Below are 25,859 nucleotides of genomic sequence, written 5' to 3' on the forward strand. Positions count from 1 at the left end.
GTGATATGGGTGAATGTCTCAATTGGGTTCGAACTTAGGACGCTCTCATTTTACTGTTAATAACCGGAAAGCTGTGCAATGAATTCCAAAAGATTGGAAAGTTGTAATTAAAAAATTCAATCAATTAATCATCATCATTTCATTATCTTTTAGTGGGATAACATTAAAAATATTGAAACGACCATGGTTTAAACTGAAAAGCTTAAAAATAAAGCAGGATGTAAAGCTCGACAAAGATGATCATGAGATTGAAGCTAAAGGTTTTTGAGTGGTGCGCATACTTTCAATCGTCAAGTAGCAGAGTCCCGGCCATTTTGTTGAATCTCGATGTTGGATGCCATGTAAATAAACTAGATTCAAATGTGTAGCATAAACCAAACCCTCGGATCTGATCTCGATTCCACAACATCACGAACTGTCCCTAAAGTCCACTTCTCCCAATCCACACCCACAACAGCAGCACGAGCTCCTTCGATCGCTTATGCGTCAGAATCCACAGGATCTTCTCAAACAAATCATGAATAGAAGCAAATTAACATATCTACACTTGCCTAACCATGTATGTCCATGTGAGCAGGTCCCAAAATAACCATGGGCGCCCTGGTGGTGCTAGGGTATGAGCTGAGCGTGCTCGTGTGGCGCCTTAGCAAGATCAAAATGGCTAAGCCTTTTATCAAACTCAAAACCCCAACAAAACATTTCGTGGCTTTATGCCTATGTGATATATATATATATATATATACTAGTAGTTGGGCAACGTCCAAGGGACGTTCGTCCAGTGTATAGAAATATTATTTTTATTAAGGAAAAAATTTTGAATAATAATGTAATATTTTTAGAAAAAATATATATAAATTCTAACGTCAAATAGTAAGATAAACTTAAATCAGTTTTAAAGCATTTAGAATTTATAAAAAAAAAAAAAAATCTTGAAACAAACATGTGCAGCACAAGAGATAAACTGTTAACAGTAAAGGAACGTGCATAGCACGTTTTCTTAATTTAATAAAGCGATTATTTTTAAAAAGTAACATAATTTTTATAAAGAAATAAAATACTAAGGTTTTTATAAGATATTATTATTTGATTTTAATGTTTCATAATGAATTTAAATTGATAAATAAATAATATTTTATTAGGATAATTGTATTCGTAAATGTAGTTGATAAATAGATTTAAACTTAATTATTTTACATTTCTCTTTGTTTATATAAGGAATGAATAAAAATTTTAAATCACATAAATAAATTGATATATAAATTATAATTTATATAAAAGATCATATATATATATAATAGAATATAGAATATATATTTATATAATTTATATAGATATATATAATAGAATATATATATATATATAGATATCTAATATACCTCATAAATAAATGATCATCAATGCATAGGTTACAGGATCATGCATGCTGCATGAATTTTAATAATTATGAATTTATTCATAAGTGATTGGGGAGAGAGAGATTAAAAAATTAAGAACTTTTAAGAAGAGAGAGCCACTTTAATTTATTTATGTAACTAACGGCGTTAATTTTAACGGTAAAACAACAAAAACCGTTAAACCAATAAAATTCCGTTAGATAGCCACTTTATATATATAAAGATATAAAATACTATTAAATATATATAACTGCATATTGAAAATTTAAGATCTGAGTATATTGAATTAGATTAAAAATGAAAAATGATATAAGCCATGTCAGATATCAAAGCTACTTTTACATTTTAAATGCCCATTTCCACTTACTTGGAGTCGTAATTGATTAGCATAAAAGACATTTACAAAAGACCATATGACATATATAATCGAAGTAAGTATTATTGACGGTATCATATCCCAGAGCAAGCGCTTGTACTTACACCCATAATTACCTAGAATTAAACGTCCATGGAACATATGTAGGCAACTCCATCATAATTTCCAGCTAGCTGTTGGGTCTTACGTTCCTTCTAAATCAGCAAAACCTCCAGAGACAGGATCAAAGATTCTTCTTAATCTTATATGCTGCTTTGCCTGACAAAAGTGTTAATATTGTAAACACATGAACAAAAAATAAACAGAAAAAAATAAAATAAAATAAAAGAGAGAGCAGAAGAGCTTCGAAATTTCATGCCTAATTCCCGGTCTCTTTCTGCTAAAAATTGAAAATGACGGAATCAAACCAGTTTCAGCATCACCACTCCCACTGTCACAGACGGAAGTCCACGTGCTGTCCTTCTGAGAATACGACTGTCACAGACGGAAGTCCACGTGCTGTCCTTCTGAGAATACGACGACGTAGTCGGAAAGGATTTCAAGAAAAAATTCTCAAAAGAATCGGTAGCAGTAGCACCACGTACTTTTTTCCTATATGGCTCCGCCACCTCCTCCTGCAGCGCCAACTCGCCCTCCAGGTACCTCACCAACTGCCGCATCGTGGGGCGTACCTCCGGTGCATCATTGGAACACATTAAGCCCAGTTTAAGCACCAAAACGGCCTCAGACTCGTCAAATTTCCCCCCCAACTTTGGGTCCATAACACCAAGAACTGCTCCTACTCTCCACTTCTGCCACACCCAATCCACCAGCATGAACTCCTCAGACGATGCATCGGAATTAATGGGTCTTCTACCACATGCGACTTCGAGCAACAGAGCACCAAAGGCAAAAACATCCGAACTGGTTGTGGCCTTACCTGTGCGCGTGAGCTCAGGTGCCAAATAACCCAGCGTGCCGACCACCCTGGTAGTCCTTGGTTTGGACCCGTGCTCGTACAGCTTGGCAAGACCAAAATCACTCAGCTTTGGGTTAAACTCAGAATCCAATAAAACATTTCCTGCCTTGATGTCTCTGTGAACTACAGTTTGCTCCCACTGCTCATGTAAGTAGAGAAGCCCTGAAGCCACTCCTTTAATGACCTTGAACCTTTGCTCCCAGCTCAGGGTTGCTTTAGGCTCATCAAAGAGATACCTGTCCAAGCTTCCATTAGGTATGAAATCATACACAAGAAGTAGATCAGCTTCCCGACGACACCAACCCCGTAATTGAACCAAGTTTCTGTGGCGAAGACGACCAATAATAGCAACCTCTGACACGAACTCTTGCAAACCCTGTTTTGAGTCATGGGAGATACGCTTAACAGCAACTTGGGTATCTGAGTTTGGCAGGACTCCTTTATAAACTCGACCGAATCCACCGGACCCAATTAGCTCTTTGTCTCTGAAACCCCTCGTCGTTTGGTTCAGCTCCTGGTAAGGAAATCTATGAGGACCAATATCATGCTCCCAGGCTTCAATCACATCAGCCGTCTTAATTCTCCAGATGATGTAAAAAGCCAAAGCAGTCACCAAAATCACAGCCAAAACACATGAAACCGAGACGCCAACAATTAGGCCTGTGTGATTCTTTTTGGTGTTAGTAGGAATCTTGGGTAGTTGGCCTAGATTAATAGTTCTGGCATCTCCATTCCTGTTGAAGCTCCAACCGAGTATATAATGCGAGCTTGTGAATGCGCCAGTGGCTGCAGAAAACCCGACGTACATGGATTCTTGAAGAAATTGTGAGAGGTTCACTTTATAGGACAAAATTGAAGACCTGGGTTTGGTAGAATCCGTCGCAATCCTCACGTCTAATTGATTTAGTGGAGAATTATAGTCGATCCATGCCTGAATTACCAGACCGCTTGTCAGGTTGAGGTCAACCTTGTTCGTGTCATTGGCACCCTGAAATTGCTGGACCGGAACAGATACGTTCGATATTATGCTGTTGATGTCGATGCCAACGTGGTTTCCATTCTGTTCATTATTGAACTCATTGTTCTTGAAAGTGTCGAATTCGACAGCGATTATGTAGTTCGAGTGACGACCACTATTGTTGGCGTTGAATAGGCCAAGAAAAGAGCCCGGCGCACTCCCAAGAAGCTCTTTTGAAGCAGAGATCGTGAACGCGAGGCCATCCCCGCCTGGTTCCGCAGGCCGGTTGACTATAGCAAAAGCGAAGGAAGTAGAGAAGGACATGGCGTTGCCGCTGGAGTTCTTGAGTTGAATTGGGCGGAAATAAAACGCGTGGCCTTGTTCCATGCGTTTGTAATTTGTAAGGCGAAGTAGGCCATTGTTCTCAATGGATGCAATGCCGTTTAAGCTCATGTTGTTGCTTGCAGCACCGAACCCTCGGCTGAACCCATTCAACAAGGTATCGGCATCTTCCACATCGGGCCTTACAGGGTACAGGAGCAGAAGGAGAACCCAGAGAGGGAGAAAGCTTGTTGCCATGTGAGAGAACAGAGTTAAAAGTTGATCAGCTCTGTGAAGATGAGTGTATTATTGTTCGACACGGGAGGGCAAATGCGGAAAAATATTGGATTGTGATAAGCATTTTTTGTGGTTCGTCTCTGTTTGGCGAGTGAGAGGACAGAAAGACTGACGGGAGTGGGCCGTGGCGCATTGTACAAACACAGCCCGAGTTCCAATGTGTAATAAAGAACCACTTTTTCTAGTTGCTTCCAGCTGTTTCGTTTGATATAAATAAATGCCTAAAATAAACAACTCTGGCTCGCATAATCGCAACAACCATTTCTTCAGGGAAAATCGCACTTTTAAAGCATGGCCCAAAACTATCTTTAAAATTTAATAAAAAATATAAATCTAAAATCTATATTTAAATTGAAAAATGCTAAGATGCCTTTTTTCATACTCTCTCAAAGTGATTGCTGTTTACGAAATTTTTTTTATAATTTTTTTTAATTAGTAATTAAAGAAGTAATTTTAAATATATTAATATTTTTTAAAAATATTTAAATATATTAAAAAAATCTGAAAAAAAAATTTAAAAAAAAAAATTTTACTGTACAGTCAAAAGGAACGGTACACTCTAGGCGAGCAGAATAGCACCGTCTATTTAAATTTTAGATTTTAGATCTTTCTATTCATAAATCTAAAATTTTTTTATTTAAAATTTTATATTAGATTCATCAAAATAATAATATAATATTATTTTTTTAATAATATTATTTTTTTAATATTTTGCAATTAAACCTTATATATATACATTAATAATTTAATTTGATATTTAAATTATTTATTTCCAATTAATTTTTTCGTTCAATCTAATTACCAACAAACATATTTTACCAACCATTCTTTTACATCCACACACACACTCAGTTATATATATATATATACGCTTGTTTAATAAATATTTCCAGCCACAAATCGTATAAAAGATTTCCATTGATAATAATGGAGCAAATAAAGATATAGATGAGGATACGATGGAACAATCCATGAGTGCTATATTTGTGGCTGCCACATGATGAAGCTGGCAGAAAATGGAGGAAGACAACGGAAAGAAAGAAAAGTGCCGAAAACAGAAAGGAGAGATGAAATAAAATAAACCAGCTGTGTATTAAAATTATAATAAAATATAAGAATAAATGTGTAAAAGTAGTCATTTAAATTTGAAGGAAATGGAAGAATTATTATAACTCAAAACTTGAGATAAAAGCCTTTACCAAATGCAATGCAGGTCAATTTTATCTATATTCATCAAATTTTAAAAATGCATTGACTTTTGATTAAGCCAATGACAATGCTCTAATGAATTATAATTTAAAGAGGTCTGTTATATATAATTATTTTTATATATTTTATCGATATAATTAATTATATTCTTATTTTTAATACATAATTTAATTACATTAATATAGTATAAAAAAAATATATTCCAAAGTGATTTCATATAAAATTTCTATACATTAAAGCCCATTGGTTTTACTAGGATAGTGATAAATTTGCACGAAAAAGCCATGCACAACAAAAATTCAAATTAACTCGTGGAACTGGAAATCGCAACTGACTTGCCTGATCCACCCGTATATATTTAAATTATATTTTTTAACAATTTAATTTTAAAACTTAGAAAACCTGATATTTCAAAATGATAATCGACCTGTAAATCAGAATGCATGATATACTATTTAAATTGAGTACATTTCTTAATTATATAATTTACACAAATGAATGACGATATTAATTTATTAAAAAAACTAATATTTCTTTTGGTAATCCAGTCACTTTTTGCAAATTGAATTCCATAAATTGTAATATTTTGATAAATTACTTCTAATTACTTCAAGAGTCAAAAAAGAAAAGGATAAATTTTCAAAACTTTTACAATTTTTCGATGATAAATGATACTTGTAGTTATGAGTGTGTAAGCGTTGCGTAATCACTTAAAAATAAATAAATACTAAATTCATATAAAAAGAAATTAATTTTTTAATAATGGACACTACTTCTTTTTAAAACGACTACAAGACGCTTGCATATTTTACGACTGTATATAGTATAATTCTTATAATAATATTTTTATTCTTTTTTATTCTTTCATTTACGAAAACACCAAAACACATTACTCCAATAATCTCATCATTATTCACAAACTATTTTAATATAATTAAAAAAAATTTCATCTCATCTTATTCTCAAACATCTCCTAAATTCAAAACCTTATCACCCTACTATATATATATTTAATCCTTTCTGAGTAGTATCGTGATCGTCCATTAACATTTCAATTTTTTCGGCTGTTCTAGGGTACAATATTTTCACCTTATGCTTGGATTTGGATAGACTTTGGAATCATTTATTGGAAAAAATGGAGGATGGCTTAAAGGTAATTGGCCAACCAAATTAAAATTTAAAAACGAAAAGGGCGAATAAAGTTACGTGGAATGGGACCTCTAAGTTTCTGGTAGTGACGTTGGCAAAAATAATTGCATCACAAGAACGTGATTTGACTGGTTTTTTTTTTCTTGAATGAAACATGTATACTTTCCATTTCACCGTAAACAATAGTTACAAAGTTTATCTTGTAAAACAAGAGAAAAAATTTCTATCGGCTGTCTAAAACAAAAGAGGGTGATGTTTTCTATCCAAATCTTCTCTTTAGTGTATGACATGGCTAATTTTGTCAGTTTGTAAGCAACTTTATTTCCTTCCTTGTATATATGCTGCAATCTCCACGTTTTCTTATTTGTAAGCATCACCCTTAAATCATCTATTATTTGCCCATACCAAGTACTACATCCATCTTTGCTGTTTATCCCCTCAATAACTGTTGCTGCATCTCCTTCAAACACAACTTTGGAGATATTCAGTTTTGTACATAACTGCATTGTACGCCACAAAGCACATTTCTCAACTACAATAGCATTGCAGACTTTCAATTTTTGCATACACAGTGACACCAACACCTCACCCTCTTCATCCTTTATAACCACACCTGCTCCCATCCTCATCTGTTTTGAATCATACGCTACATCCCAATTCAGTTTAAGCATCTCAACCTGTGGTTTTCTCCATCTAACCTTTGATCAAAGAACCCCAGACCTTGAATACTTCACACTAATCTCCCTCCTTGCCATCTGGTATTCAAACAAATCATCCATTGCTTTCCTTACTACTCTTTTTGGGCTGATGAAGGAATCCTTAAAAATTACTTTATTTCTTCTCAACCATATATTCCTCATTATTATTGCCAACCTTTCTAGATCATTAGCCTTCAATTTCTGTGCCAACAGCTTCCAAATCGAGAAAAAGTCTTTACCATTACTGCTCAATTTCTAAACTGGGCTTTGTGACTCTGTCCATATATTAGATACTGCACTACAACCCCAAAGAGAATAAGCTACAGATTCCTCTTCATTAAAGCATATACGACACCATGCTTCTTTTACTATCTTTCTTTTCACCAGATTTTCTTTAGTTGGCAAGCAATTGCTTACAGCTTTCCAAATAAAGTTTTTAACCACCGCAGGAACATTCATATCACATATACCCTTCCAGACTTGTCCTTCATCATTGACATAAGACGTCTTCCCCTTATCCCTCCTCTTCACACTCATATCTAAGTGGTAAGTACTTTTCACCGAGAAAATGCCTGTTTTAGTATAACCCCAAATCATTTTATCCTTCAATCCCAACTTACTTATAGGCATTTTGCTAATTACCTCAGCTTCCTCTTTTCCTAGCACCTCTTTAATGAATTTTTCTTTCCATTCCTTTGTTTTCTGCATCAACAAATTCAGCTACATTTGCCTCCTTATTTAGTATCTTCACAGGTTTGTTTACAGCCCTCCACATAGAAGATGAATTAACCCATTTACTTTCCCATATCTTCACATCTTCTCCATTACCAACTCGCCATACTAAACGTTCTTTTAGCAGTTTTATTGCACTCCACAAGCTCCTCCACATCACATATGGGCACCACCCTAGTTTAGTTTAAAGAAAATCCTGGTGCTTAAAGTACTTCTCTTTTAGAATCTTTGCAGATAAAGAAGTTGGATTTACCAAAACCCTCCAGCATTGTTTTGTCAACATTGCACTGTTAAAACTGACAATATCCCTGAAGCCCATCCCCCCTACCTCTTTTGTTGCTCCCATTTTATCCCACCCTTTCCATTGAATTTTTTTTTTTTCATTATGTTTCTGCCCCTACCAAAATCTAGCTATAAGAAAGGAAATCTCATTACAAAGATTCTTTGGTAAACGAAAGACACTCATATAATATGTGGGAATTGACTGTATAACAACTTTCAACATAATCTCCTTACCCACTTGGGATAAAAACTGATTCTTCCAACTGTTCAACCTCTGCCACACCTCATCTTTGATACTTCTGAAAGCATTATACCTAGACCTCCCTACCATCACAGGTAATTCCAAGTATTTCTCACAATTACCAATCATTCTTGCCCCCACTACCTCCAAAATCTGCATTCTCACTTGCTGTTTTGTATTACAACTAAATAAAATTGAGGTTTTCTGCTCATTTAGGCACTGGCTTGATGCTCCTTCATACATATCTAAGATCTTCCTTAAACTTTTCCATTCCCCAATTGATGCCTTACAGAAAAGGATATAGTCATCAGCAACCATTAGGTAACTCACTCTTGTTCCTCCTCTAGCAACTTTTACTCCATTTAATACATTCCTTTTTTCAGCCCAACTGATTAGGCAGCTCAAACCCTCAGCACACAAGAGAAACAGATAGGGGTACATAGGATCACCCTACCTTAATCCCCTAGTAGGGGTAATGATCTCACTAGCGATGCCATTAACTAGAACTAAATATTTCACAGTAGAGACACAGTTCATAATTAACTTGATCCACTTTTCATAGAAACCCATCTTCCTCATTACCCCTTCCAAAAACCTCCATTCCACTCGGTCATAGGCTTTGGACATTGATATTAATCTTTAGTCTGATCAAAATTGTAGATGTCTATAATCAATTTTCGCAAGTAATGCAAATGGGATTTGTGAAATTATTATTAATTGTTCATGTGTAAATATTAATCGTCATGACATCAGCCATCTGGTAATAATGATTCTAAAAAGTAATTAATATAACATAGTTAGACTTAAATTAAATTAAAATTAAGTCATGTATCTAATTCATATATTACACTTTTAATTTCTGAAGACATCCCCGTGTATCTCGCCTGTCATTTGAATAAAGATAAAGAAAAAGGTCACTCGATTTTAAAGGAACGTAGATAACTTACTTTTGATTTTGAGCTCGTCCCAGAGAAAAAAGTAACATGTTTTTATTTATTTTTATTTTATAAGAAATTATCTCAATTCATTTATCTGATAAACTTACAATCATGATCGGATACATTCTGTAATATCCTCATATCAAATATGACATTATAAACTAAAATAATATATTTGGACCTCCGTTAGTACATTATTTCCTTTTGTGACTAGGTTTGTTTTTACTATTACTGATATTCACTACAAAGAAACATCTAAAATACAATATTTTCTACTTAAACAAAGACTCAACCTCAATCTTCATATAAAAAGAGAATTCAATCTCTCTAAACAAACGTTTGAAACACAAACTTTTGTTTTTAAATTAATAATAAGGAAATAAAAAAAAGAAAACAATAAGACAGATGTAAAAAAAGACAGATTATAGTTTGGATCAACTCCGATAGGCTTCAGAATATTTGGCGGCCCATAAAGATAACACACTTATCTCTTTTCAATTATAAAGGTTAAATTTAAAAATTTTGGTGCTGGGGAGTCCAGTAATCTAGCGCATGTGTTGAGAAGAGCTGTCGGAAGGAATGACGCTTGAGAACCACTCACAGATATATGGGTGGTGTGACGCCTCCAAATTCCGTTTGGGATCGGACGGACATTTGAAGCGTCGAGACATGCAACACAAGGTTACCTGCACCCGTTCATGACATATAAGATGCAATATTCGCAGCGGATAAATTTTTTCTTTAACAATACTATGCACCAAATTGAAAATATATCAAATGCTTAAAACATACTTCATACATAAAAATCCATTGAACAACTAAGATCACAATACTAGTTCAAAATGGTTATGATCCAAAACGTATTAGAGATGCAACTCAATCGTACAAGTAGTAATTTACGTTAATTACTATATTAACATTTATGTCGCACCGTCGCTTAGTCAACTGTGTCTAGTTGATCAGCTCCTGATTCTCCTTCAGGTCCTGTAATAAGATCTACCATTCGGGGGGAATGGTAGTTGTGACTATCAAAGTGAGATTTGATTACAAATCTTAGTAAGTTAACAAAAAACTTCCACACAAGCTAATAATGCATGGATGACAGTAAAAGTATAAATGCATAATCAAATTCATAAGTAATTAAAGCATAACTTGACGTACAACATAGCATAATTGACATAACTTAAATTGAAACATGAACTGAACTTGACTTGACATGAACTTGATCTGAAACTTGACTTAGCATGAATTTGCTTTGAAACTTGAATTAACATGAAAAATACATACTCCACAGTTGTTGTGGCCCCATGTATTCTACACAAACTTGACTTAACATGAAAAATACATACTCTACAGTTGTTGTGGCCTCATGTATTCTACGTGTAAATACATACTCCACAGTTGTTGTGGCCCCATGTATTCTACGGAAACTTATTCTTTAACTGCTTAAATACATACTCCACAGTTGTTGTGGCCCCATGTATTCTACGTGTCACAATTGCTGTGTCTCACGTAGTGTATGCGCCACAATTGCTGTGACCCCATATATAAGTAATCAAGATGAAACGTGACTGGAATACGAAATGACTGAAACCCTGACGTAATATAACGTGACTTGAACATAACTTGAAATACATGATCAACTTGAGATAGAAACATTTTGAAACATGGCATAACATATAATAGACAACATATTTAACATGACATACTTTTAACAGTGAATATTACATGACTTGACATACATGTAATAGATGGCATACTTAGCATGACGTACTTGTAAGGTACAGTAATACATGACAGAATATATTATGTAACAAATAAAAAATTGATGACAGAATAAATTTTGTATAATAGACAATTACGTGATAACTTGGCATGGCATGACATATATGATAACACACATACATACACTGTAGTTCATTTACTTAGCACACATACACAGTAGACTGCTAGTAAGTTAAAAGCTAACTTACCTCGATTTCCGCGTTTCTTATAAAACCTCAAGCGCGATCACGAGGAAAAAAGTTTCGAAATGGGTGTGCAAAAGACCTCCTAAAAGCTGTCCGAGAGAGAGTGTTTGATATTCTTTCAATGGAAAGTGTAAATGAAGATAATTTCGTGGGGAGGGGTGGTTGGAGATACTTATGGATGAGATATGGAAGATGATAAAGCTGGAGTTGAGAGTTGAGTGTAGTTTTCTCCTACCCAAAATATCTATAAAAGATTTTCTCATAATATTCTATCTAATAATATATACAAAAAATCAACTTAAGATATTTTTATCTAATAATATCTATAAAAATCAACTCAAAATATTTTTACCCAATAATATTCACGAAAATTATCTGAAAATATTTCTTTTTATCCAATAATATCTACAGTTTTGAACAGACGTTTTGTCCGAAAATATGAAAAAATGTTATTGCGCCATAAGACTTTAAATAACCCTCCGAGTCTAATGGTACAAACCATAATACATTTTGACACTTCTAACTATCTCCAATAATCAAAAACACACTTCTGATACCATAGTAAATAATAACACTAACTATGTAATTAGACAAAAATCTATTAGATTAATGGATTCCTGAAAATTTATGGGGTTTTCACGAGGTTCCTAAAGTTAATTGAAATTTCACAATTGAATTTCTAGCGGGTTGTTATAGGTGGTGCGTGAGAATCACGCGTGGTGATTTTTATGAAACCACTACTTTCCTTCGAATGATTTTCAACTGGTAAATTTGTTTGTGCCTCACGTGTTTTTCAATAGTTGCTGGAAAGATGTAGATCAATCTTTTTCGATCTTGAAAAAAATAAAATAAAAGTAAACACAATAAATCTTAATAAACAAGGTTAGTGAATGAAGGAATAAGGGAAGAAGAGGGAAGAGGAAGCCGCCTTCTCTCACTCTAATGAAAATGAGATTTAGATCCTTTATTAGAGAGAGAGAGACCGCCGGTGGGTGGGTGGGTGGGTGGGTGGGTGGGGGGATATGCTAGCTTTTTTATTTTTTTTTTAAGATTGGATAGAATGATGTTTCAAGGTAAGTAATAGGCTATGGTTTTATTCATGGTTTAATGACTTTATTTTATGATTTATGGGTTTAGTTAATTTTACACTCGAGTTTTTTTTTTTTTTTTTGTTATTTTTTAACTCTCACGTTATTTCTACGCAACAATTGAAGGTATCAATAAAATTAAAATTTCTTCTCCTTAAAATTTTTGGTTGAAATTGGGATTTCGTTCTGGATGACTGCATTAGCTAATTTGTGGTTGAAATCTAGTTTTAGCTCTTCAGTTACAAAGCCATCCTTGACCATTATGGTTGCACTTGCATACATATAGTTTTAACAATATTTCATTCAATTTTTAACTTTTATCTCAATTCATTACATCTCTTCTAATATGCAAAAACATCAAAAAATTATTCTTCACACCACTTCTCCCACACCCATTCCACCAACAGGATCTCCTCTCGGGATGCTTTGGAATTTCATTCTTTCAATTACAAGAAATATTCTTAAATATTTTAGAGGATTCTTGCTGCTCTGCTTGTGATGTTGCTGGTGGCTTAATATCCCCCTCGATTCGAGCGGGAGTGAGACAAGGGCGAGATTGGATGAAAAAAGTGAATGAATATTTTATTTATAAAATAATATTTACAGTTATAAAATTTGTAAATATTATAATTTTTTTAAAAAATAATAATAAATATAAAATTTATGTAAAATTTTTTAAAATGCGTCATCGTTTGAACTTTGTGCAACTCACTGTCTTTAATATTTATAATATATATTCGGATAGAATTTCTTTCAATTCTACTTTGGTTAGTGTTAAAAAAAAGGGGCAATAAACGATTGGTGGGATCCTTATCCTTCATTACAATGACGTTTTACAGCTCACCTCATCTCCATCCATATTCTGAAGCAATTTCGGATGGTTATTAGAATTTAATTAAATAATTATATTACATGTTGTGTTAAGTAAATGAGAGTATTTTATTATTATTTATAAATAATTAAATATATTTTATTATTATTTACAGGTTATTTAAGATCAGTTAAACATCTAAATATTGTCTAAGTTTTCTATAACATTGATTTATAAGTATTCTAGAAACAATCTTCCCACTATTTTCACGAAAACTCGAGCATGCATAATATTCTATCCGTTACGTACCGTGCTTTCCAAACCACTAAAAGGCAAATTGAATACTCTCTCGATCATAAGGTCAAATTGTTTGGTACGTCAAAATCCGAACTTATAAATGTTTTCATACTAACATCAGTACAAGTAATGTAAAACAGGAGACAACCCTCCATCCCTCCCTCCCTTGAAGATGTACGTTTGATGATCAATTGAGAAATAAATAGGAAAAAAAATAAACCAAAATAAGAAAGAATTTTGGGAAATATGTTTACTTAAGTACCACTTGGAATTACTTTTAGGCCTCCAAAATTGACTAAAATTCGAAACTTACTACGGTCGGTAGTTATATATAAAAAGTTTAATTATTAGTTAATCTTTAAGTAATTATAAGGTAATTTTTCTTATGATCATGTCATATTATTAAAGTTTTTTACGTAATCATTAATTTTAGAATAGGTAGAAGTGTCGTGTATCCCAATAATATATCTATTCGATAGCACTAAATATTTAATGGAGGTACTTTTTTACTGTCTAGTCCTTGATTAATATTAATTTGCTTTAATATTCTGAACATTTGTTTTTCTTGCAAGATTGGCCATGGACCTAACACATTATTTTCTTTTCATAAAAAATGAGATACATTCTTGTTAGTGGATTCACACTCGTTCCTACAATATTTTCTAAAATTTGGATAGAAATAATATTTTTTATAATTTTTTTTAAATTTTATTCATTTTTTTAAAAGTTTCTATATCTCGTTTCTTATCATTTATCTATTTTATTAAAATAAAATTTTTTTATTATTTCTTTATTATTATTTTTTATCTCACTTCACTTTATATTCTATTAAAATATAAGTTTAGAATTAAAAAAAAAAAATCAAAAGTTACTATAAGGAACTGGATGTAGCTCATTTTTTTCCTCTATCTTCATCATTATTTTGCCTATAATTTAGCTAAGAATCAATTCTGAGGAATTGGATGTAAGTACTCTTAAAAGGATGTTTTATTCAATTCTTGTTAAAGATGCCTTATTCATATAGAAACAAATATGAAATGTTGTGAGTTTTTACTTTTAATATAAGGATTGGGGGAGAGAACATGTTCCATGGACCATAGGGTAGATTCTGGGCATCCATAGGGTATGTTGGGCTGTTATTGATGACCAAGGCTGGTAATGGTCTTGAGATGGGCTTTGATTCATCGTGTTTAGTGAAAGTGTTCTGCGGGCGTTTATTCGACAAGTACCCGTTAATATCCAAACCATTTGATCTGTTGTTTTCGTATTTTAAATTCACATTTTGATTCACTAAAGTTGTTCCATCCGAAGTTTTTAAAGTGGATGAAATTACTCTCTCACAAACTTGGAGTTGGAGGGAAGGAGAAATGGGATTGATGGTTTCAAGGTACGTAATGGGGATTTGTGTACAAACTTGCAGGTAGGGGGAATAGTAAACTAGCTCTATTAATTCGAAATCCTGGAAGAAAGTTGTGCGCTCAGGTAATACATTAAAAATTGGGTGTTCTGAGTGCTACATTTGTCATATGGGTGAATGCCTCAATTGGGTTACTGTAAATAACCGGAAAGCTGTGCAATGGATTCCAAAAGATGGGAAAGTTGTAATAAAAAAAAAATAAAAATTAATCATCATCATTTCATTATCTTTTAACGGGATGACATTATAAATATTGAAGCGACCATGGTTTAAATCGAAAATCTTAAAAACAAAGCAGGATGTAAAGCTCGACAAAGGTGATGAGATTGAAGCTAAAAGATGTAAATCGCCTATGCGTCCGAATCCACGGGATCTTCTCAAACAAATCATGAATAGTTGCAAATTAACGTATCCGAGCTGATGCTAGGCTTGCCTAACCATGTCCATGTGAGCATAGGTCCCAAAATAAGTTAAACAACCCTGGGCGCCCTGGTGGTGCTAGGGTATGAGCTGAGTGTGCTCGTGTGGCGCCTTAGCAAGACCAAAATTGCTAAACCTTTTATCAAACTCAGAATCCCAACAAATCATTTCGTGGCTTTATGTCTCTGTGATGCATACATAAGATATGATTAAATATATAACTGCATATTGAAAATTTAAGATCCGATTATATTGAATTAGATTAAAAATGGAAAATGATATAAGCCATGTCAGATATCAACGCTACTTTTACGTTTTAAATTCCCATTTCCACTTGCTTGGAGTCGTAATTGATTAGCATAAAAGACATTTACAAAAGACCATATGACATTTATAATCGAAGTAAGTATTATTGACGATGTCATATCCCAGAGCAAGCGCTTGTACTTCCAACGATAATTACCTAGAATTAAAAGTCCACGGAACATATGTAGGCAACTCCATCATAATTTCCAGCTAGCTTTTGGGTCTTGGGTTCCTTCCAAATCAGCAAAACCTCCAGAGACAGGATCGAAGATTCTTCTTATATGCTGCTTTGCCTGTACAAAAGTGTTAATATTGTAAACACATATGAACAACAAAAAAGAAAAGAAAAGAAAAGGTGAACATTTAAAAAAAAAAGAGTAGAAGAGTTTTGAAATCTCATGCCTAACTACCGGTCTCTCTCTGCTGAGAACTGAAAATGGAGGGGTCAAACCAGTTTCAGCATCATCATTCCCACTGTTACCGACGGAAGCCCACGTGCTGGCCTTCTGAGAATACGACGACGTAGTTGGAAAGGATTGCAAGAAATTCTCAAACGAATCGCTAGCAGTAGCACCACGTACTTTTTTCCTATATGGCTCCGCCACCTCCTCCTGCAGCGCCAACTCGCCCTCCAAGTACCTCACCAACTGCCGCATCGTGGGGCGTGCCTCCGGGTCATCATTGGAACACATTAAGCCCAGTTTAAGCACCAAAACGACTTCAGACTCGTCAAATTCGCCCCCCAACTTTGGGTCCGTAACACCAAGAATTGCTCCTACTCTCCACTTCTGCCACACCCAATCCACCAGCATGAACTCCTCAGACGATGCATCAGAATTAATGGGTCTTCTACCACATGCGACTTCGAGCAACAGAGCACCAAAGGCAAAAACATCCGAACTGGTTGTGGCCTTACCTGTGCGTGTGAGCTCAGGTGCCAAATAACCCAGCGTGCCCACCACCCTGGTAGTCCTTGGTTTGGACCCGTGCTCGTACAGCTTGGCCAGACCAAAATCACTCAGCTTTGGGTTAAATTCAGAATCCAATAAAACATTTCCTGCCTTGATGTCTCTGTGAACTACGGTTTGCTCCCACTCCTCATGTAAGTAGAGAAGCCCTGAAGCCACTCCTTTGATGACCTTGAACCTTTGCTCCCAGCTCAGGGTTGCTTTAGGCTCATCAAAGAGATGCCTGTCCAAGCTTCCATTAGGCATGAAATCATACACAAGAAGTAGATCAGCTTCCCGACGACACCAACCCAGTAATTGAACCAAGTTTCTGTGGCGAAGACGACCAATAATAGCAACCTCTGACACGAACTCTTGCAAACCCTGTTTTGAGTCATGGGAGATACGCTTAACAGCAACTTGGGTATCTGAATTTGGCAGGACTCCTTTATAAACTCGACCGAATCCACCAGACCCAATTAGCTCTTTGTCTCTGAAACCCCTCGTCGCTTGGTTCAGCTCCTGGTAAGGAAATCTATGAGGACCAATATCATGCTCCCAGGCTTCAATCACATCAGCCGTCTTGATTCTCCAGATGATGTAAAAAGCCGCGGCAGTCACCAAAATCACAGCCAAAACACATGAAACCGAGACGCCAACAATTAGGCCTGTGTGATTCTTTTTGGTGTTAGTAGGAATCTTCGGGAGTTGAACAAGATTGATAGTTCTGGCATCTCCATTCCTGTTGAAGCTCCAACCGAGTATATAATGGGAGCTTGTGGATGCGCCAGTGCCAGCAGAAAACCCGACGTACATGGATTCTTGAAGATATTGTGAGAGGTTTACTTTATAGGACAAAATTGAAGACCTGGGTTTGGTAGAATCCGTCGCAATCCTCACGTCTAATTGATTTATTGGAGAATTATAGTCGATCCATGCCTGAATTACCAGACCACTTTTCAAGTTAAGGTCAACCTTGTTCGTGTCACCACCACCCTGAAACTGCTTGACCGGAACAGATACGTTCGATATTATGCTGTTGATGTCGATGCCAACATGGTTTCCATTTTCTTCATTGAACTCAATATTCTTGAAAGTGTCGAATTCGACCGCGATTATGTAGTTCGAGGGAAGCCCATCATTGGTGGCGTTGAATAGGCCAAGATAAGATCCCGGCTGACCCCCAAGAAGCTCTTTTGAGGCAGAGATCGTGAACGCGAGGCCATCCCCTCCTTGTCTATCAGGCAGGGTGACTATAGCGAAAGCGAAGGAAGTAGAGAAGGACATGGCGTTGCCGCTGGAGTTCTTGAGTTGAATTGGGCGGAAATAAAACGCGTGGCCTTTTGCCATGAGCGTGTCGTTTGTAAGGCGAAGTAGGCCATTTTTCTCAATGGATGCAATGCCGTTTAAGCTCATGTTGGTGCTTGCAGCACCGAACCCTCGGCTGAACCCGTTCAACAAGGTATCGGCATCGTCCACATCGGGCCTTACTGGGTACAGGAGCAGAAGGAGAACCCAAAGAGAGAGAAAGCTTGTTGCCATGTTAGAGAACAGAAAGTTAAAAGTTGATCAGCTCTGTGAAGATGAGTGTATTATTGTTCGACACGGGAGGGCAAATGCGGAAAAATATTGGATTGTCTATGCATTTTTTGTGGTTTGGCTTTCTTCGGTTTCGAAGGAGAGAACAGAAAGATTGACGGGAGTGGTGCACTGTACAAACACAGCCCGTGTTCCCATGTGTAATAAAGAACCACTCTTCCTAGTTCCCAGTCGCTTGCAGCTGTTTCGTTTGAAATAAATGAAGGCCCAAAATAAACAAGAGGCTGTGGCTGCCGCCAGCAATGACCGCTGGCGTGCCGCTAGCACATTTGGATTTTTTTTTTTTAATATTTTTAAAAAATATTAAAAATCTATCAATATATTAAAAAATATTTATTTAATTATTAAATAAAAATAATAATTTACCGAGCGATCAAACGGAAGAGTAACAAAGGGAAAATAGTAACTTTTTTCAAATAAAAATTTTATGTGTAATATAGTTGTATATGAAAAATATTTATTCCGATTAATTATATTAATAAAATGACTATAAATAATATTACTCTTTTTTAAGTAAACAATTCACGCTCGCATAATCGCAAAGACCATTTCTTCCTAATCATAAGAGAAAATCATCCAATTATGAATTATACTTTAAAGTCCAACGAAAAGATCATGCGCAAGAAAAATTTAAATTAACTCGTGGAACCCGCAACTGATGATTTGCATGAGCCGTATACATTAAAATTATATTTTTAACAATTTAAGTTTAAAACTTAGAAAACCTGATATTTCAAAATGATAATCGACCTTAAATGGTTTGTATGTTTAAATCAAAATGCAAGATATACTATTTAAATAGAGTACATTTCTTAATTATATAATTTACAGAAATGGATGACGATATTAATTTATTAAAAAACTAATATTTCTTTGGTAATCCAGTCCCTTTTTGCAAATTGAATTCCATAAACTGTAATATTTGGATAAATAACTACTTATTACTTCAAGAGTTAAAAAAGAAGAGAAAAAATTTTCAAAACTCTCAAAATTTTTCCGTGATAAATGATACTTGTAGTCTTGAGTGTGTAGATACTGTGCAATCACTTAAAAAAAATAAATAAATACCAAATTCATATAAAAAGAAAATTAATTTTTTAATAGTGAATCTTACTTTTTTAAAGCGACTGTACGACGCTTGCACATTTCACGACTGTATGTAACGTTATACTTAATTTCATCTGATCTCATTTTTTTAAACACTATTTAAATATAAACATTTTTAAATTCATCATTATAATTTTTTCAAACTTTCAAACAAAAAATAAAAAACAATTCAAATTTTTTCAAATCTCAAAATAAAAATAATATTAAAATTTTATATTATAATACTATTTTTATTCTTTTTTTTTTTCAAAACTCCATAAAACACTACTCTAATTATCTCACTATTATTCTTAAATTATTTTATTACTATTAAGAGAATTTTCGTCTCATCTTCTTTCCAAGCATCTCCTAAATTCAAAACCCTACCACCCTACTATATATATCTTTAATCCTTTCTGAGCAGTATCGTGATCGTCCATTAATATTTCAATTTTTTCGGCTGTTCTAGGGTACAATATTTCACCTTATGCTTGGATAGACTTTGGATCCAAACCATTTATTGGAAAAAATGGAGGATTGGTCAACCAAATTAAAATTTAAAAACGAAAAGGGCGAATAAAGTTATGTGGAATGGGACCTAATTTTCTGGCAGTGACGTTGGTAAAAATAATTGCGGCACATGAAGGTGAGATTTCACCGGTTATTGATGTGTATGGTCAATTTTGGCAAGTAACACAAATGGGATTTGTGAAATTATTATTAGTTGTTCGTGTGTAAGCATTAATCATCATGACATCGGCCATCAGGTAATAATGATCCTGAAAAGTCATTAATATAATATAGTTAGACTTAAATTAAATAAAAATTAAGTCATGTATCTAAATGATTTATTACACTTTAGGTGGCACTACCGCGGGCAACAGCTAGTTGTTTTGAATATATTTTTTTATTTTTATTTTTTTAATATTTTTAAATATACTTTTTAAAAAAATTAAGATATTATTAAAAAATACTTACTTAATTATTAAATAAAAATAAAATAAAATAAGTGGGCTGGAGCTGGGCTCTCGAGCATTTCCCCTTACCTTCTAATTTCTTAAGACGTCCGCGTATATCTTGCCCGTCATTTATATAAAGCATTAAAGATTAAAAAAAAAAGGTTACTTGATTTTAAAGGAATGTAGATAACTTGCTTTAGGTTTTGATCGCGTCCCAAAGAAAAATGTAACAATTTTTTATTTAATGAAAAATTGTCTTAATTCATTCATTAGACAAACTTATCTTTATGATGAGATACATTTAAAATATTTTCAAATCAAATATGATATCATAAATTAAAATAATGCATTTGAAGCTCTATCAGTATATTATTTTCTTTTGTGATTGGACTGATCTTTACTATTGTTGATATTCACTAAAGATAAACAATTAAAAGACAGCACTTTCTACTTAAACAGAGACTCAATCTCACCATTCATGAAAAAATAGGACAACCTCTACAGGCAAATGTTTGATAGATAAACTTTTTTTATTTTAATTAATAATAAAAAAATCAAAAAGAAAAATAATAAAATAGATACAAAAAATGATAGATTATATTTTAGACCAATTCTGGTAAACTTCAAAATATGTGATGGTCCATAAAAGTAACATACTTATTTCTTTTCAACCATAAAGATCATATATGAAAAGTTTGGTGGTTCTGATGATTTGACGCGTGTGTTGAGAAGTGATGTCGGAAGGGGTGACGTGTGAGGACCATGCACAAATGTGGGTAGTGCGTGAGAATTTCTCACGCATGGTAATTTTTGCAAAACCACCGCTTTCCTTCGAATAATTTTCGACCTGTGAATTTGCTTGTATTGCATGTGTCTTTCGAAAGTTAACTGAAAGTTATAAATTTTTCTTTTTCAATATTGAAGAAAGCAAAATAAATCTTAATAGATAAGATAAGTGAATGGATAGGATGTATGAGGAGCAGGAAGCCGACCCCTCCTCTCTTTCTATCAAAAATCAAATTTAGAAGCCTTGATTTTTAAGAGAGAGAGAGGGCTATTTTTTTTTTTTTTAAAGATTTGATATAATGGTATCACGAGATAAGTAATATGCCATAGTTTTATTCATAGTTTAATGACTTTAGTTTATGAATTCTTGTTTTAATTAATTTTACACTTGAGTTTTATTTTTTATTTTTGTAACTCTCAAAATTTTTTAATTGCTTTCAAGGTAATTCTTCACAATAATTGAAAGTACCAATAAAATTAAAATTCCACCTCCTAAAAATTTGTGGTTGAAATTGAGATCCCGTTCTCAATAACTGCATTAACTAATTTGTGGTTGAAATCTAGTCTCAGCTCTTCAATTACAAAGCCACCCTTGACCGTTATGGTTGCACTTGCATAGATACACAAATATCTTTGTTCAAATATTCCAAATAGTCAGAAGTATTCCAGAATCATCACTACATCCAACGACCACGATTGTTGCAATATTCCATTTCCAATCATTTCATTCCAGCCAACAAGTATTAATCCGAAATATCTTCCCAATAATTGCATCAAAAATATTGTTAATTGTCTTTTCACTTTTCCTACTAAAAGATAAGCATGCACCCGTGCCCGCGGACAACCTCAAACCTCACACATACAATGTGAGAAAGGACAATGCTACACATAGCTGATAGCTTCCGTTAGCTATTTTAATATTTTTTTATTTTTTATTTTTATTATATATGTATTTTTTAATTCTTTTAAATATTTTTTAAAAAAAATTACATTATCATTAAAAAATAATTCTTTAATCACGTAATAAAAAAAGCATTAGTGGCTCCCAACGGTAGTTTGGATAGTTGAGAGCGATGACACCATTTTTTATTTTATATATTTTTTTAGTTTAAAGTGTATTTTAGATAATAAATTAAGATAATATCAGTTGAGATGAAAGATAAATGTTGAATAAAATATTGTTAAAATATTATTTTATTATTATTATTATTTAGAATTTAAAATAATTAAATTGTTTATTATATTTAATGTGAGAACTTAAAAAAATTATAATGATAAGATGAAATATTTTTTATATTTAAACAAAAATCTATACACTGTATATTTGATAAGAGTAAAAAAATTAAAAATTGCATGGGATGTAAATATGAATTTTTCGAGAATATAATAGCTTTACTACTATTATTTAATGCTCTGTCGTTGGGGGTGGTTGTGTTATCTAACATTCTTCAGGTTTGGACAAGAGGAAGGGCGGTCCTCCCCTAACCTGCCTTGCCTCCGCCACGTGAGTCAACGACAATTGAGGAATTTAAGGTGGGTAGGGGACAATTAAATATGGGCAATTTGAACTCGGTTACGAATTTCGTGTTCAATTAAATATTGGCGTTTTATTTTATTTTTGTTATAATTATAATAGTTCATAATAACATAAACACTCTCTTCCTCTTCACCAAACTCACCACGTATAAATTTAATATCAAATCACTAAAACCCAAGTTTTTTGGAACATTAAAAATAAACATACGAAAATTAATTTTAGTAATACTATCAATTATAAAAATATAAAACAGGGGACAAAGAAAAGAAAAATGTCGATGTTTTCTTAGCTTCGGACCTTCTAGATGATGCTCGACTACTACTCAGAAAGAAAGAGAACAAAAAACCCTGAAACTGGGAATCTTTTACCTTAATCACCCACTTGGAGTTATTATGTTTATTTCTCGAAAATCGATTTTAGTTCAGACCTTAGGACGCAAACTTCGACTTTATGATCTTTATCTTCTCCGGTATAGCAAAATGGTGGAGGAGCAAGCGGTTGGCCATTACACAAAGTTCAGTCACCATCAATTGCTAGACTTGCAAAAGTCGGTCAATACCAATCGCAAAGTCTCGATCTGATTATTATCTTAATATATGTATATGGTATAAGTCCTTAATTGGTTGGTGTTTTAAATTAGGGTAATTCTTAGATTAATACTTTAATTTAGAACAAGTCTTTGATTGTATTTTAAGGGTAGTTCGACAAAAACCTTCACTAAATAATGAGACATGTTGTTGGGGGAGGATCTTTATAGTCAACGAAAAATGATCTGAACCTGATCGTTCATTAGTTTACAATTAGGATTAATCTCGGGACACTAGTATTTTATTGAGCATATGGTCCCACGCGAGAGCGTAAGAAACACTACTCCCCTAGTTATTGACTTTTTACCTAAATAATTAAGGTTGCGTTTAGACAGTAAAATGATCTCATATATTATGTAAATAATCATAAAAAAATAATGATAAAATATTAAATAATAGTGAATAATAATATAAAATAATATAAATTATATGAAAAGTAATTATAAAATAATAAATAGTAGTGAATATTTTTAGAAAACTAAATTTATACTAGAAGATTAGTTTTTTTTTTTATTTTTATAATAATTATTGATAATACTATAATACGGTGAGGGTATTTGAGATTGGTTTTTTTAATCGAGTAAGAATTTTTTTTTTGTAACTTTTTAACTTATAAAATTTACAAGTTAGTTTATATTATAAATAGTTTTTATTATTAGAAAATTATATTCATTTTTATTTATTCAAAAAAAATAATATTTGTAGTCATATAATGCAAATAGTACTCATTTTGAAACAAATAAGTAAATATGAAAACCACATAAAAAAAATTAATTTTTTAATAATAAATTTCACTCTTTTTCAATCTAGCATTACTCTTTATCTAATATTTAACATTTGATCTTAGCCTATCATTTAATCAAAGATTGGAAGTAAAAAGAAAAAATAAATAAATGCTTATAACGGCTGCAAGTATTAGGAGGTACTCTGCCTACGTCCAGTTGAACTCGATCAAATGCAAAAAGAGCAAATCCATGTGCTCTTTAATATTAATGGCTCTTCGTTTCCAGAATCATCCTTGACATGAATTGATGTTTGCAACTTTTGTACGTGGGAATGCAATATTCCACAAAATCAATCGTGCACGGCGCACGCTTGCATGCTAGTCCACAAAAGTATTCCAATATCTTCAGTGCTCGAGTCTCATCTCCTCTCATAGATTACTCTAATTAGTTTTTTCCCAGATATATATCAACAACATCCGCCCATGAGAATTGACTTGCATGCGAATTGGACGATGCTTTGCTACAAACTCATGGGGATAAAAAAATATCACCGTTAGAGAAGCTTCGTTAGGTAGGTCTCGGATTAGGTGGTTCATGACGGCTGGGCAAAGACTTTTAACTTCCGCCTGCTTCGGCAATGATATCTTAATCAGATCAAATCGATATGAAATTATTTTTATGTTTACGATTAGAATAAAGCTGCCTTACCTAAGACACTTGAGTTTCTCAAACATGCATACGGTCCAACGACAACACGAGGAAGTGTTCCTCGTTTCCTGCCTTCTCTACGAATTCATGGCCTTCCATATGCTGCCCGTTACAAAATGGAGTTCTCAAGTTTAGTGAAGAAGAAAACACAGATGTCCACTTGGGCTTGACCAGTAGTTCTAAAACGAACTTCAGTCTAGGCCGAAGGGCCTCCGTTGTTAACTGAGGCCCTTTTGGTGCTACTCAAACTTCTAAAACGAACTTCAGTCTAGCCCATTTACCCAAAAATTTTGTCGGTTGTAAATAAGCATGGGCGTAGCCCAAAAACGTTTGTGCTGTGTTTGTGTAGTTAGTGTTCTTCATCCCTTGTTGAATTTAAGATTGTGTCTAGATAATGAGGTGATTTTAGATATTTTGTGAATATGTAATGAAAAAGTATTGAATAGTAATAAATAGTAATATAAAATAATAAAAAGTATGTGAAAAGTAATGATAAAATAATAAATAATAATAAAATATTATGAGAAGATAAGGTTATTTTATTTGTAAGTTGGCATAAAGTACAATATTTATATTGCTGCATGCAGAGTTAAGAGTTAGTCCATAAATAAAAGGTTTAAATTTTTTTCATTTTAATTTTTTTTATCGATCTTGATTTTAAAATATAATATTTCTTTAAAAAAATGTGTATGGTAGCAACTTTTAAGGTTCTCCAAACAAAGGTAAAGTTGGTGAAAAACAGAAAAGATAAAGCTGTGAAACAATATTTGGCCATAAAACTAGAAGGTCCTGTGTGTTGATCGGTGCCGGATATGCAATTGAGATTTGTGAATGCGTGTTTAAAAAAAAAAAGAGTACTGTTATATGTACAAAAGAATTATATAAAATAATCTAATAAATTGATGTGATTTTATCTGATCTATTAAATCTATTTTACAGTAAAAATAAATTTATAATTTGACGAATTATATTGATCCACATCAATTTATGAGATTTCTTTTATATAATTTTTTTATAATTAGAATATTTCTGGTAAAATAAATATCAGATCGTGGAAAAACAA

At 33.3% G+C, this 25,859-nt stretch overlaps 1 protein-coding gene across 4 annotated transcripts; it reads right to left on the reverse strand.

Annotated features, from left to right (window-relative positions):
- Nucleotides 1–1,651: 1,651 nt before the first annotated feature.
- LOC122291278 (L-type lectin-domain containing receptor kinase S.4-like) lies at nt 1,652–18,574 on the reverse strand. 4 transcript variants are annotated; one of them, XM_043098964.1, is made up of 3 exons: nt 16,366–18,574; nt 2,129–2,229; nt 1,652–2,028 (listed from the first exon to the last, which is right to left on the reverse strand). In XM_043098964.1, the coding sequence occupies exons 1-3, from the start codon at nt 18,349–18,351 to the stop codon at nt 2,013–2,015; spliced, it is 2,103 nt and encodes a 700-aa protein (XP_042954898.1). In that variant the 5' UTR covers nt 18,352–18,574; the 3' UTR covers nt 1,652–2,012. The 4 variants fall into 4 exon arrangements, 3 of the variants coding, with proteins under 3 accessions (XP_042954898.1, XP_042954882.1, XP_042954890.1); XM_043098948.1 differs by lacking the exon at nt 16,366–18,574 and adding an exon at nt 2,274–4,411; XR_006236587.1 differs by lacking the exons at nt 1,652–2,028; nt 2,129–2,229 and adding exons at nt 15,337–15,741; nt 16,020–16,155 and having other exon boundaries at nt 16,265–18,574.
- Between the last annotated feature and the right edge of the window lie 7,285 nt (nt 18,575–25,859).

The sequence above is a fragment of the Carya illinoinensis genome, chromosome 1 (assembly GCF_018687715.1).
Source record: "Carya illinoinensis cultivar Pawnee chromosome 1, C.illinoinensisPawnee_v1, whole genome shotgun sequence".
Classification (NCBI taxonomy): domain Eukaryota; kingdom Viridiplantae; phylum Streptophyta; class Magnoliopsida; order Fagales; family Juglandaceae; genus Carya; species Carya illinoinensis.

Coding starts and splice junctions, on each gene's coding strand:
- LOC122291278 (XM_043098948.1), bottom strand. CDS start 4,265: ATGGCAACAAGCTTTCTCCCTCTCTGGGTTCTCCTTCTGCTCCTGTAC. Junction 2,230..2,273: donor CGTCGTCGTATTCTCAGAAG/GACAGCACGTGG, acceptor TATTCTCAGAAG/GACAGCACGTGGACTTCCGT.